Genomic DNA, 23,296 nt, shown 5'->3' with positions numbered 1-23,296 from the left:
TGACCACGATGTCTTTCTTATTTCTGGAATCTGCTTACTTAAAAGATGCCTATTTGAAAGGAGACTCCCCTATCATTTTCAAAACCATTTCTTCAGATGGGTATAAAAATTCCAGCCTTCTGGAGGAAGAGTTGAAGCAGCAACTGCATCACGATTGGCAGAGCGGCCCCGCGTGCGTGCGCGGTCAGACGCAGGAGCTTCCTGAGTTGACCTACTGGTCGGATCATGCGCCTTTGGGGCGCGCAGCACACTGTGTAATTACAGTTTCTGGGTCCTTGAGGTTCCTTGCGGTTGGCTGTGCAGAAGGCTTTGCTGGACAAATGCAAGTAAGTCTTCGTCAGGAACTTGACGTGGATTTCTGCCAGAAAACTGAGATTCTTCAAAATGCCCCGGAGTGGAAAATATGGGCTTAAGGTGTCTCCATTAAGTAAAGAAATATTCTTCATTCCTAAATTACGACCCGCTGCCTTTGACATCAGTAGTTGTATATTGCAAGAATAGAAGGCTGATTCCCAAAGGGAAAAGTCCCTAAATCTGACGTTAACATTCCTTACAGATTTTTTTTTTTTAATTCTGAAATATAAAAGAATCCCAGAGAGAATGGCAGCTGCATTCACAGGCTTAAGCCCACATACAATGTAACCAAAATGGAGTTTGGAATCCCAGGTGGATATACTCATTTAACAAGCATTCTCCAAATCATTCTCACTGCTTTTCCCAGGGTGTGGAGATAGTCTCCATGGATGCAAGCGGAGTCCACGCTGGGTGACCCATGGACATGCTCTGCAGTGCTGTAAAATGCTCAGACTCTAATGCGACATTCTCACTCCACAGCACAATGAAGCTTCTTTATATTCAAATGTAACTGTGATAACTGGCCTTCAAAGTATTTTCACTCACCCATCCAAGAGAGACGTGAGTAGGGGGCGCACATCTCCAAAGACCACACTCTGAGACTCTGCTGGACCATAAACCCTGAGAGACAAAGGGAAAACACTGCATTAATAGAAGAAGCAGAAAGCTACTATAGCATATGCAGACTCAGAAACCTGGGAACACAATACCCCCGTGGACTTCCCATCCCCGCGGACTTCCCATCCCCGCAACACCATCGGAATTCTTCAACAAAAGATTAATCTGTGTTATTTTTCAAGATAACAGAGGTTAAGAAAAAGATACTACTTTCTGCTATGAAAATGTAATAAGCATAAATGAAGTGACAAATGCTTGCAAGATAGGAGGGAAGGAAAGGGAGGGGAGGGGGAGGAGAAAGGAGAGGGGAGGAGAAATCGGAGGGGGAAGGGAGGAGAGAGGACGGGGGACAAGAGGGAGGAGGGGAAGGGGAGGAGAGGGGAGGAGAGAGGAGGAGGGGAGGGGAAGGGGGAGGAGGAGGAGGGGAGGGGGGAGGAGGGGGAAGGAGGGAGAGAGAGAGAGGGACAGAGGGAGGATATAATTATCCCATAACTAAATTGGCTTTACTGTGGAGGGCCCAACAGTAACAATGTCAAACTCACACTCTGAGCGATATTTGATATAGAACATTTGCTTTTTGTGTTCAAGCTTTTAAAAATCTTGTTTTCCTAGGCCCCAGGTCAGTTCAGCAGAACTTGAATCGATATCATGGGATTGGATGTCTGCTCTGCAAAGGAAACTTCATGTGGTTCTGGGTCTATAAACAGGTACAAATAAAACAAAATAGGAAGCAACGTCCAAAAAATGCCGTTTCCTGCACAATTTGAAAGCAGCCTGGAGCGCAGTGAGAGAGCAGGCTCCCTGGCAGCTGCCCAGCAGTGGCGGTTGGTTGCGCTTGGTCAGGTCTGCTTTGATGTGAAACTCAGTTTCCTGAACTACAGGTTTTGACTTAGCTGGAACCACATTTTTTCCTTCCTTCATTTTCAAGGGTGTCCTGTCGCTCAGTTGATCCATGTCATCTCCAGCCACGGGATTAATTTTACACGGTGTGGGGACCCTTATGAGGTGTTGCCATATGCATGATGTAGAGGGTACGGTGAGCACTGTGTGGGAAGATGCTCAGGGCTGAGATCCTTTTTAACTTTTCACTCAGAAAATACACCAAGATACAAAAGTAGAAAGAATAGAAAAGTCAGCCCCATGTGCACATTGCCCAGCTCCAGACCCAGGCCTGGCCTGCTTCTCACACTGAAGCTGACCCGAGGTCCGTTTCATCTGGGAAGGCCAGGACGGCTCCAGACCCAGGCCTGGCCTGCTTCTCATGCGGAAGCTGACCTGAGGTTCATTTCATCTGGAAAGGCCAGTACATCTGTAAAGGATGATGACTTTAAAACATAACAGTATTCCCACGACCATGCCTTAAAAATGAATGTTAGTTATTCCTTAGCACCATCCAAAAGTCAGTGTTTGCATTTCCTCAGTTGTCTAGTAAGTTTCTTTTTCCAGGTAGTGTTTTAGAAATGATAATTCATCATGGCATCTACACTGCACAGGGTTGCTGCCTTCTAAGTCTCCTAATCTATGGCAAGGGTTAGCAAACTTTTTCTCAAAAAAAACTAGATAGTAAATATTTTAGGCTTTGTGAACATCTTACCTTTAAAGAATACTGGAGTTTTTCCCAGTAATGGGAGGGAAAAGTCCAAGATGCCGACTACCTGCAATATTCTTTACCTGCAATACTCTTTTCCTGCAATACTATTTACCTGCAATACTATTTACCTGCAGTACTCTTTACCTGCAATACTCTTTTCTTGCAATACTATTTACCTGCAGTACTCTTTACCTGCAGTACTATTTAATACTGCATCGAGCTATGATTGGCTTATGCAGTTGGACAAAAGAAATCAATTAGTGACATAAGAATCAGAAAAGATAAAACAATTTCCCCTTGGAGCTAACACGGCCATACATTTGAGAAATCCAAATTCAAATGACAAAGAAAGTTACTAAATCAATACAATAATTTAACAAAACAGCAGGTCATAAAATTAATGCGAAAACATCAATGGCCTCTCTATATACAAATAGAGTTAGAAGCCATGCTGGGAGATGAGACTCTATTAGTGATAGCAACAAAAATATGCCTGGGAATAAACTTAATAAGAAATGTTCTAATCCTTCATAAAGAAAATGATAAAAGGCTCATGAAAATACATGATTAAACTCAAATAAGTGAAAAGTCACAGCATGTTCCTGAATGGAAGAGTCAACTCATGAAGATGCCCATTTTTCCAAAGTTAGTTTATAAACTTACCTCAATCCCCCCAAAATACTGTATATGCTGTCAGGTTTTTCCTGGAGCTCCACAGTTATTATAATTTTTTTTTTTTCCTGGCAAAATAAAATAGTGAGAATAGAAAGAAGCCCTGGAAAATAGAGGAACTGGGATGGGGTGAGCTCAGACACTGGAACCTTCTCTGAGACTCTATCTACAATAGCTTGGTGTTGCTGCGTGAATTAGTAAGTAGGCTGAAGGAAGAGGGGGAAATGCCAGACAGACACAACTCCATGTGGCAATGGGTCAGATAAAGGGACATCTCAGATCAGTGGGGACAGAGGTGTTTTAATAAGTGGTGTTGCAGGCTGGGCACGATGGCTCACGTCTGCAATTCTAGCACTTTGGGAGGCCGAGGTGGACAGATCGTTTGAGCCCAGGAGTTTGAGACCAGCCTGGGCAATGGGCAAAACTCCATCTCAATATCCTCTTTTTTAATAAATAAATTTTAAAATATTATTTTAAATTAATATTTTAAAATATAAGTGGTGTTGCAGTAAATGAAGAGATTTAAAAAGATAAAATTGGATCAATTCTTTATAAAATGGACTAGGACATATTCCTAACAGACCACAAGTTTAATGAAAACCATCCGGCCATGCGTGTCCCAGCAGAGTCCACGGGTGGGTTCTTCTAGAACCTGGCAGCCTTTTTACCTATGAGCATGTAAAAACGTACGTGTGGCTCAAAGACATCAGAAGCAGACAACAGACTGAGAAAGTAGTTGCAGCTTAAATATCTTTGCTATATCAAGTGCTCCTAGAAATACAAAAGGGAAAGGTCAGTCCTTGTAGAGAAAATAGCTAGAGAAGTGAAGAACGCACAGAGAAAAAAAAAAAAAGATGCAAATGACGGAACCACATGAAAAGACTCAACTTCGCTCTGAAGAGATGCTACACAGACAACCCGTTTCTCACCCACAGACCGGAACAACCCTTGTGCTCTGTGGGGATGTGGAGGGAAGCTGGCCTTGCCCACGTGACTCTCCGGGGAGGAGAGGCGGTCCCGGTGCTAGTGGGAAGCTGGCCCTAGGACCTGGCACTCCCAGCACCCACCTCCCACAGTCATGCCCAGCCACAGCCAAGGCTCCTGTGCTTGCAGCCTGTCAGTCTCATTCTTTTTCTCCATAACTCTGACCATTTTTCCCCTAACCTGGAATCTCCTTTCCCTTTTTCTTTTTCTCTCTTTCTCTTTTTTTTTTTTTTTTTTTTTTTTCTGAGACAGAGTCTTGCTCTGTCGCCCAGGCTGGAATGCAATGGCCCGATCTCAGCTCACTGCAACCTCTGCCTCCTTGGTTCCATCGATTCTCTCTGCCTCAGTCTCTCAAGTAGCTGGGACTACAGGTGTGTGCCACCATGTCCAGCTAATTTTTTGTATTTGAGACTGGATTTCACCATGTTGCCCAGAGTGGTCTCAAATGACCTCAGGCAATCTGCCCGCCTCTGCCTCCCAAAGTGCTAGGATTACAGGCGTGAGCCACCACCCCCGGCCTCCTTTCCCTTTTTCTCGGCCTGATTAACTCCTGGTTAGCTGAGCTGTTGAGCCCCAGGTTGAGGGCCTCCCCCATCTCTGCCTCCCACCGCGCTGTTGTGTTGGTGGCTTCTGTGCTCAGCGCAGCCTCCCGGGCACCGTCCCTACAGCTCTAGGTCTTGGTGGCAAAAATGCTGCCTTCCTCTCACCTACATCCCTTGTGTCTAACAGGGTGCCTGGCACATAACAGGTGCTCAGAAAATGCTTGCACTTGAATGACTATAGAAATTTAACACAAATGTGTCGGTTAGGAATATCGTATTGTAAATTCCTGTTCTACAAGAACACAGCCAGGAGTGTCCTTCAGCCTCCTGATAAATGAATTATTCTCAAAACAATGAACATGACTTATTCGTTTTCTCCTTGCACTTTGGATCAATGGCATTACTTTTGTTTTTTGTTTTTTAAATAATATTTTTATTTCACATAGAAAATATACCTTCTTCTGACCCTGGGCCTATTAATATTTTTTCTGAATAGTAAGAATTGAACTTTTCCCCTCATACAAATTTATTTTTACAATAAGTAAAGGGCTGAAGGTGTTGGAATTTTTTTTTTTCCCGAATGGAAATAAAATATTTTGACGTTTATTAGTTCCATAAAAAGCTGTTATAAAAACCAACAATGTTCTGATTTCATAAGAACCATATGCTCCACTGTTTCTAAAAACAAGATGATCCCGAATGCTCAATGATATTACCCCAGAATAAATTCTTGCAGAGATTTACATTTAAAGTCTCCCTTACCTCTATAGATAGACAAGTTGCACAAATTCTTCTATTTTCTGTTCACTTCAAGCAGCACAATTTTGACCTTTCCCTTTGACCCTCAGTGTACTCGTACTGAGACGGAGCCCTCTGAGAAGACGCACGTCGGCATGGCCGGTGCTGCTCCACTTCCTTCTTCCCCAAACAAGGTCACGTGAGTCCCGAGGGTGGTTTCCTCACCACAGCGCCCTTGCCTGTGCTTCTGCACTGACCTAAGCAGCAGCCTGGTGTCATCCAAAGACTGAGACCTTCTGCCCAAATCCACCGCTTACTAAAAGCCATCCTTTCACTAGACTGGGCAGTGGTGCCCCCCGCAGCTTCCTCCTCAGGTCCTCCTGGGATGATCAAAGGCCTGAAAGGAGTTGGACACTCTCAAGGGCTACGTGAAGGTGACGTATGTAACTAAACTCCACCCAGCTCAAGCTTTAGCCACTCTGTGACTCTCCTGCCCACGGGCATTTCTCTGTCACTCAGCACTCGGCCACACACACTGTGGGACTCTGGCTGCTTTGCAGGGATGACCGACACCCGCAGCCTGTGTGTAAGCCGCGTGGGGAAAGGATCATACTTTAAACTTTTTATTCCTAATCCAACCCTACTTTATTCCTTCTCTGCAGCTCTGTGCTAAGCGCCTGAAGGTGCTCGTTAAATCCTTCAGCACTTTAACCAAAGGGTGCATTTGGCTCTAAACATTCAACCCAATCCTTTATCAGTAGGCCACATGCTTCCTTAAACTGGTGCTGTTTACTTCCCAAGTCAAGTCTAGCAAAGGACAAGGATTGGAGGTGGGGTTGGGAGGAAGGAAAAAGCTTTTACCACAATGTATCTACCACCGACACCAGCTGACATGGTCCAGACATCATCCAGCAAGCCCACGATTTTAAACATGATCTAAATGAAATGCTCATTTCTTGGGATTCAAGGTAAGACCTTGTCCCCAGCCCCGCGGAGCTCCTGTTCCAGTTGGGAAGACGACAGTAGAAGCAGATACTACAGTGTGCCAAACGCTATTCCAACACATGAAGCAGGGGCAGGAAATGAGAAGTTGGGGCAGCTGCCTCCGACCGAGGGACACAGGGAAACTGAGAAGGATTCCTCACGAAGGAGACATTCCCAAGCCACACCCCCAGGTTCTTCATCAGTGAGCGTCCCCACGTCTCAGATGAGTTTCCGGCCTTTGTTGGGATGCCTGTCCCACCTAAACCTCCAGAGCCGAGTCCAGGCTCAAGGCCTCTTCCCCAGAGGTGCTTCCCTCATTAACTGTTCCATTCCAAACATTCCTTTCTTTCTTTCTTTCGTTTTTTTTTTTTTGGAGACAGAATCTCACACTGTCATCCAAGCTGGAGTGCAGCGGCACATTCTCGGCTCACTGCAACCTCCACCTCCTGGGTTCATGCGATTCTCCCGCCTCAGTCTCCCAAGTAGCTGGGACTACAGGCGTGCGCCACCATGCCCAGCTAATTTTTGTATTTTTGTAGAGATGAGGTTTCACCGTGTTTGCCAGACTGGTTTCGAACTCCTGACCTCAGGTGATCCACCCGCCTAGGCTTCCCAAAGTGCTGGGATTATAGGTGTGAGCCACCGCACCCAGCCAGCCAGGCTGGTCTTGAACTCTTGACCTCAGATGATCCACCCACTTTGGCCTCCCAAGGTGCTGAGATTACAGGTGTGAGCCACTGCACCCAGCCCCGAACATTCCTTTCTTCTCCATCCTTGGCCAATTATGTCACCTATTTTGATTGCTTCACCTTATTCTGCCAATGTTGATATTACCTATCATTGTAAAGATCACCCAAGCCCCCCATCCCAAGCCTAGGTCTCAACTACGGTATAAACTCCTGGAAAGAGTCGGGCCAACCCCATTTCCCTCCTTACCTAGCCCAACACCAGATTACTCTGAAACACAGTAAAAAAAAAAAAAAAAAAAAAGAGAGGTTTTTACTTAGATTATTCCGCTGCATAATTGAGTTATCAAGAAAGGACAAAATCAATAGTGGAAGAAAGGTCAGCCCACTGAAGGACTGCTAAAAAAACCGTATGTCACAAGGAAGCGAAGTTCCACAAATGTTTGCATAAACAAACATGATGAAGCTAAGCCATGGGGTCATTACAAAATGCTCATAAATTGGCTTCTTTCCTACACCGATAAAAAGTATCATTTTTCTCTATACTGTTTTTAGTGCACAGACATGAGAAAAAGCTCTTACACGTGAAGACTGGCTTTGCTCTTACAAATCTCTTGAACCACCAGCACCATGTGTGAAAGTCTCTTCAGGAAGCTACTTTATTACATGTGAAACTGATGAAAATTTTCTTGAGTATTCGTAGTGAGATTTTAAAATATGATTATTTTAGGGGAAAAATCAAGTTATTTGGTTTTAGATATACAAAGTAAAATGTTTTTCAGTAAATAAATAATACAAATGCATGAGACTATACAGATTCTAATATTATTGCAACCCTTGAGTAATAACACACATTCTACAAAATGCACTGTCTCTGAAGCTCTAGATCTCGACACATGGCGGCTAAGATACTACAACTCCCTTTCTCTCCCCTAACCAACACGTAACTAACTAATGCAACATAAAATAGAAACAAAATATGCTTTTAAATATGCTGCTGACATTGAAGGGAAAAAAGAAAGGAAACTGGCTGGGCGCGGTGGCTCACGCCTATAATCCTAGCCCTTGGGCGGCTGAGGCGGATGGATTACTTGACGTCAGGAGTTCAAGACCAGCCTGGCCAACATAGTGAAACCCGGTCTCTACTAAAAATACAAATATAACTGGGCATGGTGGCTCACATCTGTAATCTCAGTACTTTGGGAGGCCAAGGTGGGCAGATCACTTGAGGTCAGCAGTTCAAGACCAGCCTGGCCAACATGGTGAAACCCTGTCTCTACTGAAAATACAAAAATTAGCCAGGTGTGGTGGTGCATGCCTGAGGTCCCAGCTACTCGGGAGGCTGAGGCAGGAGAATCTCTCGAACCCAGAAGGCGGGGATTGCAGTGAGCTGAGATTGCACCACTGTACTCCAGCCTGGGCAACAGAGCAAGACTCTTTCTCAAAAAAAAAAAAGAAGAAGGAAACTTTCTAGGTGCAAGAAATGAAGAGTGGAAAAAGGCTGAGTAGAAGGCTTGAATTGGTACTGCAAGCACCCAGGCTGAGAAACCAATCCAGACAGAAGCAACAGGGCTTACAAGCAGGGTTTTTGCCCTCTGGAGACAGGAGGCAGGACATGGAGGTGCCATGGCTGTGCAAGTCCAGGGCACTCAAACATAGGCCTAGTCCCATTTTCACCATTTCAAGTGTGCCGTGCAGGGGCCTCAAGCTCATTCACACTGTGGGGCTTGCGTCAGCCTCAGCCATCCCCGGAGCCCACTCTGTCCACTCGCTATGGGGTCTCCTGGAGTTTCACGTTGGTCCTTTCTGTTGCTGCGGTGTCAAGCTCACCCGTCTTTCTCCTGCATCCCAACCAGTACGTTCGTGTCTCCTCGATGGTATTTCTTTCATCTCTAGAAGTTTTATTTGGGTCTTTTAATAATTTTTCATATCTCTTCTCAACATGTTTACATTTTCCTCTACTTCCTTGAACACACAGATTTATAATAACTGTTTTCACCTTCTTTACTAATTCTATCATTTGTATTATTTCTCGCTCTATTTCCGTTGTCTGAGTTTTCTCATTAGAGATCTTATTTGCCTACTTCCTTGAATGATGTCTGGTAATTTTTGATGTCAGACTTTACTAATTACTCGCAATTGGGTGCACCATGTTTTGACCCTCCAATCCCAGTAATTTTTCTTCAGCTTTATTATGGGATGCCAGCAGTTACTTGGAAACAACTTGATCCCTCAAGGCTTGCATTTAAGTTCTGCCATGTGGCACAAGCAGCCTTCATTCCAGGGCTAACTTCTCGCTTGACCCAAGGCCTCGTGTATCACGAGGTATTTCTGCCCTGGCGGGAGCAGTCACAATTCCCAGGCCTGTGTGAGCTCTGCGGACTGTCTCCCAGGCTTCTCCCCAGTGGTTCTTTCCCGGCCTCGTCCTTCTTCCCGCTCCTGTGCTGGTCAGTGCTCAGCTGAGGCTTGAGGGGAACCCTCTGCCCTTCTCCAGATGTGACCCTATCAAGCAACACAGGCTGCTGCTGGGGAGAGGAAGAGGCCTCAGGCACTGACGTCCTTCCGAGGAGCAGGAGGGCAGAGCCTGGGAGCAGGACCACTCAGCCAGCCCTTGGTAGCTGAAGGAGGATGAGCAGGGATTTGCAAAGGCCACACACATTGCTTCTGAGCCTTCCAGGGCTCTCCCACCACCCTGGGAATACACCACGACCTGGTGCCCAGGAAGGCATCTGACAGAAAGGTTACAGTTAGTTGCTATCATCACAGTGAAATCACTGTCAACAAACTGGATACATAAAAAATGTCGATTTACTTAAAACGATGAACATACGGATGACAGATGTCCCTCGACTTATGATGGGGTTGCAACCTGAGAAACCCATTGTAGGTTGAAAATATTGCAAGTTGAAAATGCATTTGATACACCTAATTTACCAAGCATTGTAGCTCAGCCTAGCCTGCCTTAAATGTGCCCAGAACACACACATTAGCCTACAGGTGGGCAAAGTCACCCCATGGAAAGCTTCTTGTACGCTTAAGTGTTGACTGTTTCACGTAGTTTATTGACTACTGTACTAAAAGCAAAAACCAGAAGGGCTGTAATGGGTCCTTGAGGCACAGTGTCTACTGAATGTGTGTCTCTTTCACACTTTCCTAAAGTTGAAAAATCGACATCAGGGACCGTCTGTATTTACAATCACAATTAGTCAAAATGATAGGATAAATCGCACATTTCATTACTCAAACCCCAATGCAAAACTTGTACTTTTAATGTGGAAGTTTGCTTTATATGACACCTTGAAAAGCACTTACCTTTCAAAATGATATGTCTTATTAATCAGAGGGTGGCCAGGACGATCACATTTCACCAGAACTGTTTCCTGAGAGAAAAGAGTAAAACAATGTCGTAAGACTTTGTGGGCTGCGTTAATTAAACACAAGCCCCACCAACCCCAGCCTGCCGCCTGTTTTTGTAAACAACAAAGTTTGCCTGGAACACAGCCCCACCCTTTGTTTACATGCTGTGTACGGCTGCGTCTTCCTCAAGGGCAAAGTTGGATGATTGAGTTGGAGACCACATGGCCTTCAAAGATGAAAATATTAGCTCCCTGACCCTCTCCTGAAAAGGTTTGCCGACCCCATAAAGAGAAAAGAAAGTCGCATCTATTGAGGAATGCACAACAGAGCTCCTCAATCTGCCCTAGGCTGAGGGTAAAACACCCGAATTACTGACTCTAAGGGCCTTTGATAGTTCGCAGGAGAGATAAGATTTTCAAATGGCTAAAGAAATCACATCTCAGACATCATATTCCGTAGTAACCCATGGAACTAACATGTCTGTTTCAAAAACAAATTTTGATCTTGCTGGACTGTATTCTTAAATTATATCCTGTGTAAGGGAAGCAAAGGCATTTTTCAGCAAGAAATCTGAAATTAGTTTAGTTTCACTTAAGCAAAGAAAAGATGAACCTGGATTGGTTCCACTTTTTTTTTTTTTTTTTTTGAGACGGAGTCTCGCTCTGTCACCCAGGCTGCAGTGCGGTGGCCGGATCTCAGCTCACTGCAAGCTCCGCCTCCCGGGTTCACGCCATTCTCCTGCCTCAGCCTCCCGAGTAGCTGGGACTACAGGCGCCCGCCACCTCGACCGGCTAGTTTTTTTGTATTTTTTAGTAGAGACGGGGTTTCACCGTGTTAGCCAGGATGGTCTCGATCTCCTGACCTCGTGATCCGCCCGTCTCGGCCTCCCAAAGTGCTGGGATTACAGGCTTGAGCCACCGTGCCCAGCCTGGATTGGTCCCACTTCTAAAACAAAATATGTATTCATGAAAAAGCAGGGGTAACAGGAAGAATGAAAACCACAACTGCAGTGGCAAATAACCCGGAGGCATTGGATTTTTTCTAATAGTGTTTAGCGGATGCTAGGATGATACCTCCACACCGTCTTCTTAGTAGTGTGTGTGTGTCTGTGTGTGTGTGCACGTGTATCTGCAATAACATGTCAAAGAAGTGGCCTATTTTGTAAAGACAAAAGCTGTGAGATTCAACAGCTGTTTGTGGTTGTTGTTGCTGTTTGTTATTCGCTTGCTGCTGGATGGGCGGTGGTGGGCAGCTGCCGGAGTCTTGTTGCGTCTGGATTCTGTGAGATCTCTGATGTGAAATGCTGATATAATCAAATAGTGAACCTTTCCTGTCTTGCCAGAGGCGAAAGGTTGCAGGAATCCCTGGCATGCATCTGGGTGAGGCAGCTCAGGAAGCAATGACTGAACACCAGCCTCAGCCCCATGCTGCCGGGGGACAGAGCCTCGGCTGTGCCTCGGAGGCAGCCTTGGGTTGCTCACTGCCCCAAGCCCGCTGCTATTGTCCTGTGTAATGAAACAGCGCCCTGGCTATCCCCCTAACTGGCCTCTGCCTCCAGTCCAGCACCCCTCCCATCTGTCCTTTATGTTGTTGCTGTAGAAATCTTTCTCAAATGCAAATTAGGAAAGAAGAAAGCAGATGAAGTCACCGAAGCCAAAGAAAGAAAGTTAAGAGGGAGGGAATGGGTGACGCAGAATGCCACCTGTTGCCGAGAGGCGGCTTGAGTCCTCATTTCAAACTCTTGATTGGACTGGGTAGACTGGGAGGTCACTTGCTACCATGATGTGTATCCAGTTTCCTGGGATGACTTTTGGGAGAGCGGGTGGGGATACAAGCTCGACCGCGGTGACTCTGGCAATGCCGGGAGGAGCAGCCGGTGGCTGGGGTCAGTCCGTGGTCTCCAATGCGCCACAGAAGCGACCACCGGGATGCAGAGCTTGCCGGCACGGCTTTCACGGAAGAAGCTTATGTCTCTACTGAGTATTTACTGGGCAGTTATCGTGTGTACCAGAAACTGTTTCAGAACCTGCATGTTCTTACATGATAATGTCACATCCCCTATGTCAGAAGCAGCTCTTCAGTTCCTTTCACGCTCAAAACACCGAAGCAAAACTCCGACACCCACCAGGACCAAGCCCCTGGCCTCGCTGTAAGAACAGACCTCCCAGTCCCTAATCCAACCACCAGCCTAGGCCCCTTGCTCCTTTCTCCTGGCGTATTTTCATTTTTCTGCTGTCCATTTAGGGTATACTGTTCCTTTGGTACTATGCCAGAATGTAATCCTAGTGCTCCAGTATGAACTGCACAGGAACACACACCCCAAAGTGTTTTACTGCTGTCTTCAAATGTCCAAGTTTTAACCATAAAGAAAAGCAAATGAAAAATGCAAAGGTCTACAATGTCTGACCCGAAAGCTCAAGGGACACCATACAAGAAACATGCAAAGCCATAAAAACAAGCCTGAGTCCAAAAAGTCCCCCACGTGACTTAGAACTCCATTCCACAGCGTGATCATTCGATCTTAAACATCCAAAATTATTCCACAGCAAAGTTTAATTTTTCCAAACAGCTTCAATGCTTTCCTGCCTGTCCAAAAACCCTCCCCACTCCTGATACTAAATACCCTTAATTTCACAAGAAGGATTCATTTCTCTTGGCTTTTTAAACAACTTTCTTTTATCCAAATTTTCAAGCTCTTGACAGCATCCTTCTTTTCAAGATGGGATTGCCCATCGGGAGCCACTTCCCTGAAGAGGCCTGCACACACCCGCAGTGGGGACGCATGGCCCCTGCCTCAGGAATCACAAGGTTCCCATGAAATAACCCGTGAAAGCACCTGGCTCAGAGGCAATGATCTCTAAAAGCTGTTTTTCCTTACATTTACCTACTGTAGCATCCAGTTTTTGATTTTTATCCCATTTCCTAGGATAACTTTAAAGGCACTTAGGGCATAAAATTCTTTGTCATCAAATGTTAGAGCTAAAAGTACGTTTAATTCACCCTCTTCATTTTAAAGAAGGAAACCTGAGAGGAAGAGGAGACGGGTGAACGACATGCAGACAGAGTCAGGGACTCTCCCAGAGGCAGACACAAAACAGCCAGGAGGGAGGGACTGCACGTCAACGTGCTCTGTGCGAGCCAAGGCTGCCTGCCGCGGGTATCAACAGTCCTGTGGATGGCAGTTCAAGGCCCGGTGAACCCGAGTTAAAAAAGAACGAGTAATGTATTAAAGACCATACAGTCTCTGACCATTAAAAATTTTGTCTCAGGTGTATCACATCTATCAATCCTGCCAAGCACCACCACAAAAATATGCTTTACATTGGCTGCATGTAACTAAATAAGTGTCGTTTGATACACAGGCTCTGTTGACTGTATTCAGACATTCAAGTCAGTAACTGGCAAACTTAACAATAAGGGAGAATCACGGATGAACAAAGACAGTTCAGCAAGAACTTGATACAAAGCCAGAAATCTGTTCTCCCATGTCTGATTATCAACTGAGTGGATATAAATTAAATCAAAAATGAAAATAAACAGCCTTTAAGACAGCCGCCAGGAACTAGGGCAGTAGCCAGATTCTCCATCTGAGATCGACTTTATTAACAGATTGAATCCAAACGATGAAACGTTGAATTAGATTGCAAATGGACATGAAGTGCCGTGTTACACGTCCAGTACAAACTCAAACTCTGTTTAGACTTTTGGAAATAAAAACATAATGTGGGAGCCAGGAGATACAGGGTCACAAAACGGATCATTTGCTTTCTCAGCAGATTTGATGGCACGAAGCCCTCTAGCGAGCAGGCCTATCAAATTAAAAAGCAAATCTTGGATTCTGATTTAAAACAAAAACAAAAACATAACCCAAAATGCCCCAATAAAATGTTATTTTATTTTGACGGGTAAGATGGAAAACTTCAAATATCTGAATCTGAAGATTCGGTGGAACTTTGGCAGGAACGGGAGAGGACTGCCAAGAGAATGAATAAAGTAACAAGGAACAGTAACAACAAACGACAGTGATGTTAATAATCATAATAAGCCTTCCCCAGGGGCTGGGGCCAGGCCTCAGCCTCAGGATGCATTTACTCACTGAAAAACTCCTTCAGGTTAACCAGGATGCACACAGACTGAGGGAAGTGTAGAAAGGCAATTACTAAACCACAAATACTCGGGTGTGTTCACTTATAAAAGAAGGAGATTGGTAAGGGGAGGGGATTGATAAAGTCCCAGGGCTCCTGTTAACTCAAAGTCCTGATGATGAGGATTTAATCTGTCTCCTTTTGTTTGACTCAAGCATACTGGTGCTTAAGGCATCAAGTGAGATAAAATATATATATATTTGCATGGTAGGAGCAAAGTCAGCAAGACACTGACCAGAGAGAGCTGGTGCTCAGCTCCCTCCGCCCAAGAAAGGACCAAGGCAATGACTACACAGCTAAGCTCTGACTGTGTGGAAGGAAGAGAGCTGAGATCTGGCAGAGTGCGCAGTGCAGCATGGGAGTGGAGAGACACCTGTGTTGACTGGAAGTCCAGGAGGGCAGAGTGGAGGCACCAGGCTTCTGCAGCCCCATCTCCCCTGCCTGGGTCAGATCTGCCTAGAGTCAGAAGGGACTTCCCGTTGCAGGGAAAAGGGAAGCAGCAGATCCCCACCAGCCCCCGTCACCACAGAAAACATCTACAGTCCTTACACCAGGGGAATCCTGCAGTCCTCGCAAGCCCTGAGCCATCTGGGAGCTGCAGGAAATTCACGGCGCAGCTCCATAGCCCCAGATTAGGAGCACAAGGTGTGCACTGCTCACTCCCCAGCCATCCCTGTGAGCCAAGCTGCTGCAGCACAGCCCCATCTTGAGACCAGAGCCACCTCTGGAGCATACCCTGCTCTGGGGAACAGAAACCATGGCCATTCTCCAGCCTTGGAGCTCCATCTTCATGATGCCAAGCCCACACGTGTGGCTGAACATCACAACCCCAGCTGCATGGAGCCTGGGCTCAGGATTGGCTGTACTCTGGCCTTGCACAGCAGGGAAATCAACCCCCATCGCTGCCCTACCAGCTGGAGGAGTAGTCTAGCAGTCCCACCCACAGCAACCCTACCCTTGAGTTAGCTAAGCTGCTGTTCACCGCTTCCCTAAGCAGGAGAGGCCCCTGAGCCTCCTAGTGGCTAATACACCTCCAGGCCAGAGGAGGGGCTGTGCACCTGTGCTCAGGACATGAGAAATAGCCCCACAGTACTCCAACACCCTACAGACTTGCCCTTGACCTGCCCAATAAGATCCTGAGAAACAGCCCCGTGGGCCACCTTCAGTAGGCATATCCCCAAGCCAGCCATGCAGCCTTGCACCTGTACCCCAGACCCAAGAAACAGCCACACAGGTCACCCCTGGCAGATATACCTCAGGCCAGCTGAGCAGCCATATGCCCTTGTCCCAGGCCTGAGAAGCAGCCCTGTGGGCAGCCCCTGGCAAACACACCCTCAGGCCAGTCAAGCAACCATGCAGCTGTGGCCCAGACATAGGAAACAGCCCCTTGAATTGGTCCCAGCAGATACACCCCAGCTGAGCAGCCTTGTATCTGTGTCCTGAATCAGAGAAACCACCCTACAGGTCACTCCTGGCAGGCACACTCCCAGGCCAGCTAAGCAACAGTATGCCCATGTTTCTGGCCAGAGGAACAGCCACGTGGCTCCAACTCCAATGAGCCAAACCCCATGGTGGATGACGTACTGTGTGCATGTGTGTATCCCCAACCTGAGATATAGCCTGAGAGCCTACCCTTGGAAAAGCCGCATCACTGTTAACACAGACTCCCTCACTGTAGGCCACTGAGAAACTCATAAACACCACTAGTGTGTCCGAAAGCTGCAGGAACTACATGGAGACTACATTACTGTGTCCCCCTAGAACCACGAACCCTAAGTCTTTCCTCATGAAACCTACTCCATAAAATTGGAAGAGATAATTTTTTCACCAGATGTATAGGAGTCAATGCTAGGGACACAGCAACCATGAAAAAGCAGGGAAATATGTAACCTCCAAAGGGAAGTAATCCTCTAGTAACAGAGCCCAATTATAAGGAAATATATGAAATACCAGAAAAAGAATTCAAAATAACAATCTTAAGGAAACTCAGTGAGATACAAGAAAATACAATTCAATGAACATAGGAAAACAATTCATAATTTGAATGAAAAATACCATAAAGAGACAAAATTATAAAAAAGAATCAAATCTTAGAGCTGAAGAATTCAATGAAATATATGATATAATAGAAAAATAAAAATTTTTATTTCATTGAAATAAAAAAATACAATAGAGAGCTTCCACAACAGACTAGACCAAATAGGAGGGAAAAAATTCTAAACTTGAAGACAGGTCTTTTGAAATAACACAGGCAGACAGAGGGAAAGAGAGAGAATAAAACAATGAAGAAAGCTCACAGGATTTATGGACAGCTTTAAGTGAATCAATATTTGTATTATGGGCATTCCAGAAAGAGGAGAGAAAAGTTGAAGAAAACATATTTAATAAAAATATAGCAGAAAATTTCCCAAGTCTTGTGAGAGAAATGGACTTCTAGGTCCAGGAATCTCAAAGACCCCCCAGGCAGGTCCTCCCCAAGGCACATTGCAGTAAAATTGTCAAAAGTCAAAGATAAAAAATAATTTTATAAGCAGCAAGAGAAAAGCATTAAGTCACATATAAGTCCATTAACCCAACAGTGGATTTCTCAGCAAAGACTTTGCAGTCCAGGAGAGAACGGGATAATATAGTCAAAGTACTGACTGAAAGAAAAAAATAATTCAGCCAATAATATTATACCCAGCAAAGTATCCTTCAGAAATGAAGGAAAAATAAAATCTTTCACAGACAAGTAAAAACCAAAACAATTCATTACCACAAGACAGGACTTACAAGAAATACTCAAGGGTGTTTTACATCTGGAAGTGAAAAGACAATAACCACCATCGTAAAAAATACAAAACTATAAAACTCACTCGTACAGCCGATGCAAAAAGAAGAAACCAAAAGGAAGCAGACTCACTACAGAAAACCACCTAAATGCAAAAAGTAAACAAGGAGAGGGAGTAAGAAACAAAGGATATACAAAACAATCAAAAAGTAGTCAATACAATGACAAGAGTAAGTCCTCCTATTAATAATAACCTTGAATGTAAACAAATTAAATTCCCACTTAAAAGATGTAGACTGCCTGAACAGATTAAAGAACACGACCCAACTATATGCTGTCTACAAGAAACTCACCTCACCTCACTTGTAAAGAGACATATAGACTGAAAGTGAAGGGATAGAAAAAAATATTCCAAGCAAAGAGAAACCAAAAGCAATCAGGAGTAGCCTTACTTACGTAAGATAAAACAGACTTCAAGTTAAAAGCCGTGAAAAGAGGACAGGAGGAACATTACACAGTAAGGGATCCATTCAGCAAGCGAATATGACAATTGTAAATATATTTTCATCCATATATATATATAAAGCAAATATTATTAGATCTAAAGGGTAAGATAGGCCCCAATACAATAATCACTGAGGACTTCAACACCCCACTCTCAGCACTGGATAGATCAGCATTGGATAGATCATCTACACATAAAATCAACAAAGAAACATTGGATTTCAACTGCACCATAAACCAAATGAACCTAGCAGACACTTACAGAACATTTCACTCAACAGCTACAGAATACATTTTTTCATCAGCAATGGAACATTCTTCAGGATTGACCACATGTTAGGACACAAAACAAGTCTCAACAATTTTTTTCAATCAAAATCACATCTAGTATCTTATTCAACCATAACAGAATAAAAGTACATATCAATAACAAGAGGAACATTTGAAAACATACAAATACATAGAAATCAAGCAACATGCTCCTTAATGACCAATGGATGAAGGGGGAAATTAAGAATGAAAATTTTAAATTCTCGGAAACAAATTAAAATAGAAATATATCATACCAAAACCTATGGGACACAGCAAAAGTAGTATTAAGAAGCAAGTCTGTAGCAATAAATGCCTACATTAAAAAACTAGAAAGATTTCAAATAAATGACATTATGATGCACCTCAAGGAACTATAAAAGAACAAATCAAACCCAAAATTAATAGAAGAAAATAAATAAAGATTAGAACCATGATAAAAGAAATTGATACAAAAAATACAGAAGATCAATGAAAAAAAGTTAATTTTTAAAATAGGTAAACAAATCAACAAACCATTAGCTAGACTAACAGAAAAAAGAAGACCCAAATAAAATCAGAAACAAAAAAAGAGATGTCACAACGTCTACCACAAAAATACAAAGGATCATAATTAAGACCACAAGTAACAAGCCCACAGCTAATATCCTAACATCTTTCAGCTTTTTCTTTAAGGACTGGAATAAGACAAGGATGCCAAGTCTCACTACTCTTATCAAATAGTATTGGAAGTCCTAGTCTTAGCAATTAGACAAGAGAAAGAAATAAACAGCATCCAAATCATAAAAAAGGAAGTCAAACAGTATTGGAAGTCCTAGTCTTAGCAATTAGACAAGAGAAAGAAATAAACAGCATCCAAATCATAAAAAAGGAAGTCAAATTGTTCCTCCTTGAAGATAACATGATCTGATATACAGAAAATCCTAAAGACTCTACCAAAAATCTCTTAGAACTGATCAACAAATTCAGTCAAGTTGCAAGATACAAAATTAATATGAAAAAATCAGTATTGTTGCTACATATGAACAATGAACTAAATGAAAAATAAATTTAAAAGGCACTCCCATTTATATACAATAGCTGCCAAAAATTTTAAATACCTAGGGATAAATTTAACCAAGGAGGTAAAAAACCTCTAAAAGGATAATTACAAAACACTAATGAAAGAAATTGAAGAGGATGCAAACAAATGGAAAGATATCCCATGCTCAAGAATTGGAAGAATTAAAATTGTTAAAATGGCAATATAACCCAAAGCAATCTAGAGATTCAATGCAATCCTTATCAAAGTACCAATGACATTTTTCACAGAAATTGAAAAAATTGTAAAATTTGTATGGAACCACAAAAGATTCTAAATGGCCAAAGAAATGCTGAGAAAAAAAGAACAAAGCTGGAGAAATAACACTACCTGCTCTCAAAATATACTACAAAGCTATAGTAACCAAAATAGCATGGTACTGGCATAAAAACAAACACATAGACCAGTGGAACAGAATAGAGAACCCAGAAATTAACCAACATATCTATAACCAACAGATTTTTTAACAAAGATGTCAGCAACACTCATTGAGGAAAGGATGGTCTCTTCAATAAATGGTACTAAGAAAACTGGAAATCCATATACAGAAGAATGAAACTAGACTCCCACCCCTTACACTATACAGAGGTCAACTCAAAATGGATCAAAGACCTAAATGTGAGACCCAAAGTGATTAAACTACTGGAAGAAAACATAGAAGAAATGCTTCAGGAAAAGTTTCATGGGAATCTTTTTTGGCTTCAAGGAAGAAATTCCTTCATAAGGTAGGCCAAATCCATACAGTATTCCTTCATAAGGTAGGCCAAATCCATACAGTAAACTAAAGAGAATGTTCTGTTAAAGGAAAGAACAACAAATCCATGAAGTTCCCTCTCAGGCCATTTAAGATAAGAGGCCTATGAGCCCACAGAAATCCAAGCTATGACTGACCACAAGTGGAAGACGTGATCTAAGAGACCAATAGATGCTTCTTCATCAACTAAGATGGACCCTAAGGTTAAGGAAATAAAAGGTACCTATGAGTCAGGGGTTCAGGGCTTGGCTGCCTGACAGTGTCCTAAATTCCTATGGCTACAAGAAAAACCACACTCTTGCTAAACTCCCTAACAACAGGAGCCATCAGGAAAATCCCTAACTCTGATTTACAAACCAGACCACTGCAACCCTGATTAGGCAGAGGACCAGCCTTGCACAATTCTTTCCTGAGAAGCAGCTGCAGACCTCCAGCTATTTTTGACCAGCTTATACAGACTGTGCACAAACTCTGTGTCCTACAGTTCACCTTTTAACAGAGAGAGCTGGAGACTGTCTTTTCTCAGTTTGCAAACTGATATCACCGATAAAATCCCCCTTTCTACTCTTTAGCCATCCTGGGAGTCATTACCATTGACTGTGGTAATCATTTTACTCATTGTATGTTTTGTTTTTGCTTTTGTTTTTGTTTTGAGATGGAGTCTCATTCTTGTTGTCCAGGCTGGCGTGCAATGACGCAATCTCAGCTCACTGCAGCCTCTGCCTCCCAGATTCAAGCGATCTCCTACCTCAGCCTCCCAAGTAGCTGGGACTACAGGCGCCCACCACCACACCCAGCTAATTTTTTGTATTTTTAGTAGAGACGGGGTGTCACCATGTTGGCCAGGCTGGTGTCAAACTCCAGGCCTCAGGTGATCCATCCGCCTTGGCCTCACAAAGTGCTAGGATTACAGGAGTGAGCCACCTCGCCCAGCCTTCATTGTAAAATTGATTACCACGTGTCATCCAAAGATGGATGGTAATCATATACATCTGTATATAAAATTATCTTGTAGATGTTGAATATATACAATTTTTGTTGATTTTTACCTAAATAAAGCTGAATCAATCAATGAATGAATCAATCAATCCATCAATAATACTTTAAAATAAAGAACTGTAAAAGTTTTTCTTTCCAGGGACATAGTAAGAGCAATTTTAAAGTACGGTTATATCAATTTTCTTGGCCTCTTTAAAAAATATAATCCATTAACTAAAACTACCTTTTAAAAAAGGGTTTCTAAAGTTTGCAATATGTAACCATCATCAGACTGATTCAGGTGACGGGCCTTGTAGAACCGCAAACGAGACGTATGGTAATCAACGTGACACAAAATCATCTTCAAAATGACCATCGTGTCCTACGTGACCTGAGACTTTCATGTTAGATTCAAAATTATCAATGTTAGTGAAATGGTTAGCATTCCATGTGCTTTCTAAATTCATCTTGTGATCACCATAATAAGCAGAATGAAGGAGAGGCTCCAGCATTTTTTTTTTAACTGTTCTCACTGGGGACTTTTTAACATACGCAGAAATGGGGGAAACAGCACGACACGTCCTCAGGTGCAATCATCCGGCACCACAAGTGCTGAACATCCGGCCAATCTTATTTTACAGATATTCCTGCACAATCCACCTCCCTTTCCTCGGCATACTTTACATTCAAAACCAGACAACGGATCGTTTTATCGCTAAGTATTACAGGCTGCATTTTTAAATGATAAGAACACTTTTAAAGCACAATTTGCCTGGTGTGGTGGCTCAGGTCTACAATCTTAGCACTTTGGGAGGCCAAGGCAGGAGGATCACATGAGCCAGGAGTTCAAGACTAGCCTGCAACATAGTGAGACCTCCCATCTCTAAAAACCAAGAAATTATACAATACAATCACCATGCCATTCATCACACTTTATAAAATTAGGGTCACATGGAGAGTGGCAGAACATGTCACCCCAAAATATGCCACTTTGGCATTAGGATTATCTTTACTTAAAGGCTCCTGAGAAGCCGGAGGCTCACGCAGAGCACTCCGGCTTCCCCTCTTCCTCCTGAACTGAAGGCAGGACCTGACCCTCCCATGAAGAGCCGCCCTCGCTGGGCCAGGAGCAAAGCATGTTCTCGTTGGTAGCTGGGGTCTGTGATGGTTAATACCGAGTGTCCACTTGATCAGTGGATTAAAGGATACAAAGTATTGATCTTGGGTGTGGCTGTGAAGCTGTTGCCAAAGGAAATTAACATTTGAGTCAGTGGGCTTGCCCCTCAATCTGGGTGGGCACCATCTAATCAGGTGCCAGCTGAATATAAGCAGGCAGGAAACTATGAAGAGAGACTGGCCTAGCCTCCCAGCCTACATCCTTCTCCCGTGCTGGATGCTTCCTGCCCTCGAACATTGGACTCCAAGATCTTCAGTCGGAACTCGGACTGGCTCTGCTTGCTCCTCAGCCTGCAGATGGCTGTTGTGGGACCTTGTGATTGTGTGAGTTCATACCTAATAAACTGTTCCTTTACATATACATCTATTCCATTCATTCTGTCCCTCTAGAGATCCCTGACGAATACAGGGTCGAAGCTGAGTGGCTCTGCACAGATAGACCTGTTAGCACAGCCCTCACCTTCCCTCCGTCTCCCATCTCGTTTGGTGGCTTGTCCACCGTGGCCTCTGCCCAACACCACAGGGCAGCGTGCAGGCTGTGCCACTCATCAGTCTTCCTTTCCCTTGGGGCTCCGTGTCAGGTAGACCCCACATTCAACAAATCCGATGTTCTTCCCCGTCAACCTGCCTTAGGCCAATTCCATTCTCAGGCCCTGCCAGGGACCCTAGGAGGGTACAGGAGAAGGTTTGCTCCCTACACACCCAGGACACACTCGGACTTCCCCCACTGTTCCAACAATGCCTGTGACAATCGGCTTGTGCACGCCAGGCTCCAAACCAGGTTGCACTGAGGCTGACTCATCTCATTCTACTGTGTTCTCCTGCCTTTAAAAACAAAACTTATTATTAGAGAAGGCAGGCAGTCTGTTCTGTGAAATGTCCACACTCTGGACTTGGCAGATGGTTTCCTCTCCTTTAAAATGACAGTCCTTGAGACTTGAGTAGATGCTGGTTTGATTTTGAAGCAAAAGTGCTTCATCAGTCCCGCTGTGTCCCACCTGCTGCACCTTCTCAGGACATCCTGTCCCTGCATCCCAACTTCAGGGGAGCTGT

General features: G+C 44.0%; 1 protein-coding gene across 3 annotated transcripts in view; it reads right to left on the bottom strand.

Annotated features, from left to right (window-relative positions):
• Nucleotides 1–23,296, bottom strand: part of KIF25 (kinesin family member 25) — a 65,728-nt gene that overhangs the window by 14,163 nt on the left and 28,269 nt on the right. For all 3 annotated transcript variants that reach the window (XM_031667581.1, XM_031667583.1, XM_031667582.1), the window contains exons 8-9: nt 10,482–10,549; nt 901–975 (exon numbers count right to left, since the gene is read on the bottom strand). In XM_031667581.1, the coding sequence (XP_031523441.1) occupies nt 901–975; nt 10,482–10,549 (143 nt within the window). The remainder of the gene's footprint in view (nt 1–900; nt 976–10,481; nt 10,550–23,296) is intronic.

This window comes from Papio anubis, chromosome 6 (genome assembly GCF_008728515.1).
Source record: "Papio anubis isolate 15944 chromosome 6, Panubis1.0, whole genome shotgun sequence".
Lineage (NCBI taxonomy): Eukaryota > Metazoa > Chordata > Mammalia > Primates > Cercopithecidae > Papio > Papio anubis.
This window is presented reverse-complemented; position numbering and strand designations above follow the sequence as displayed.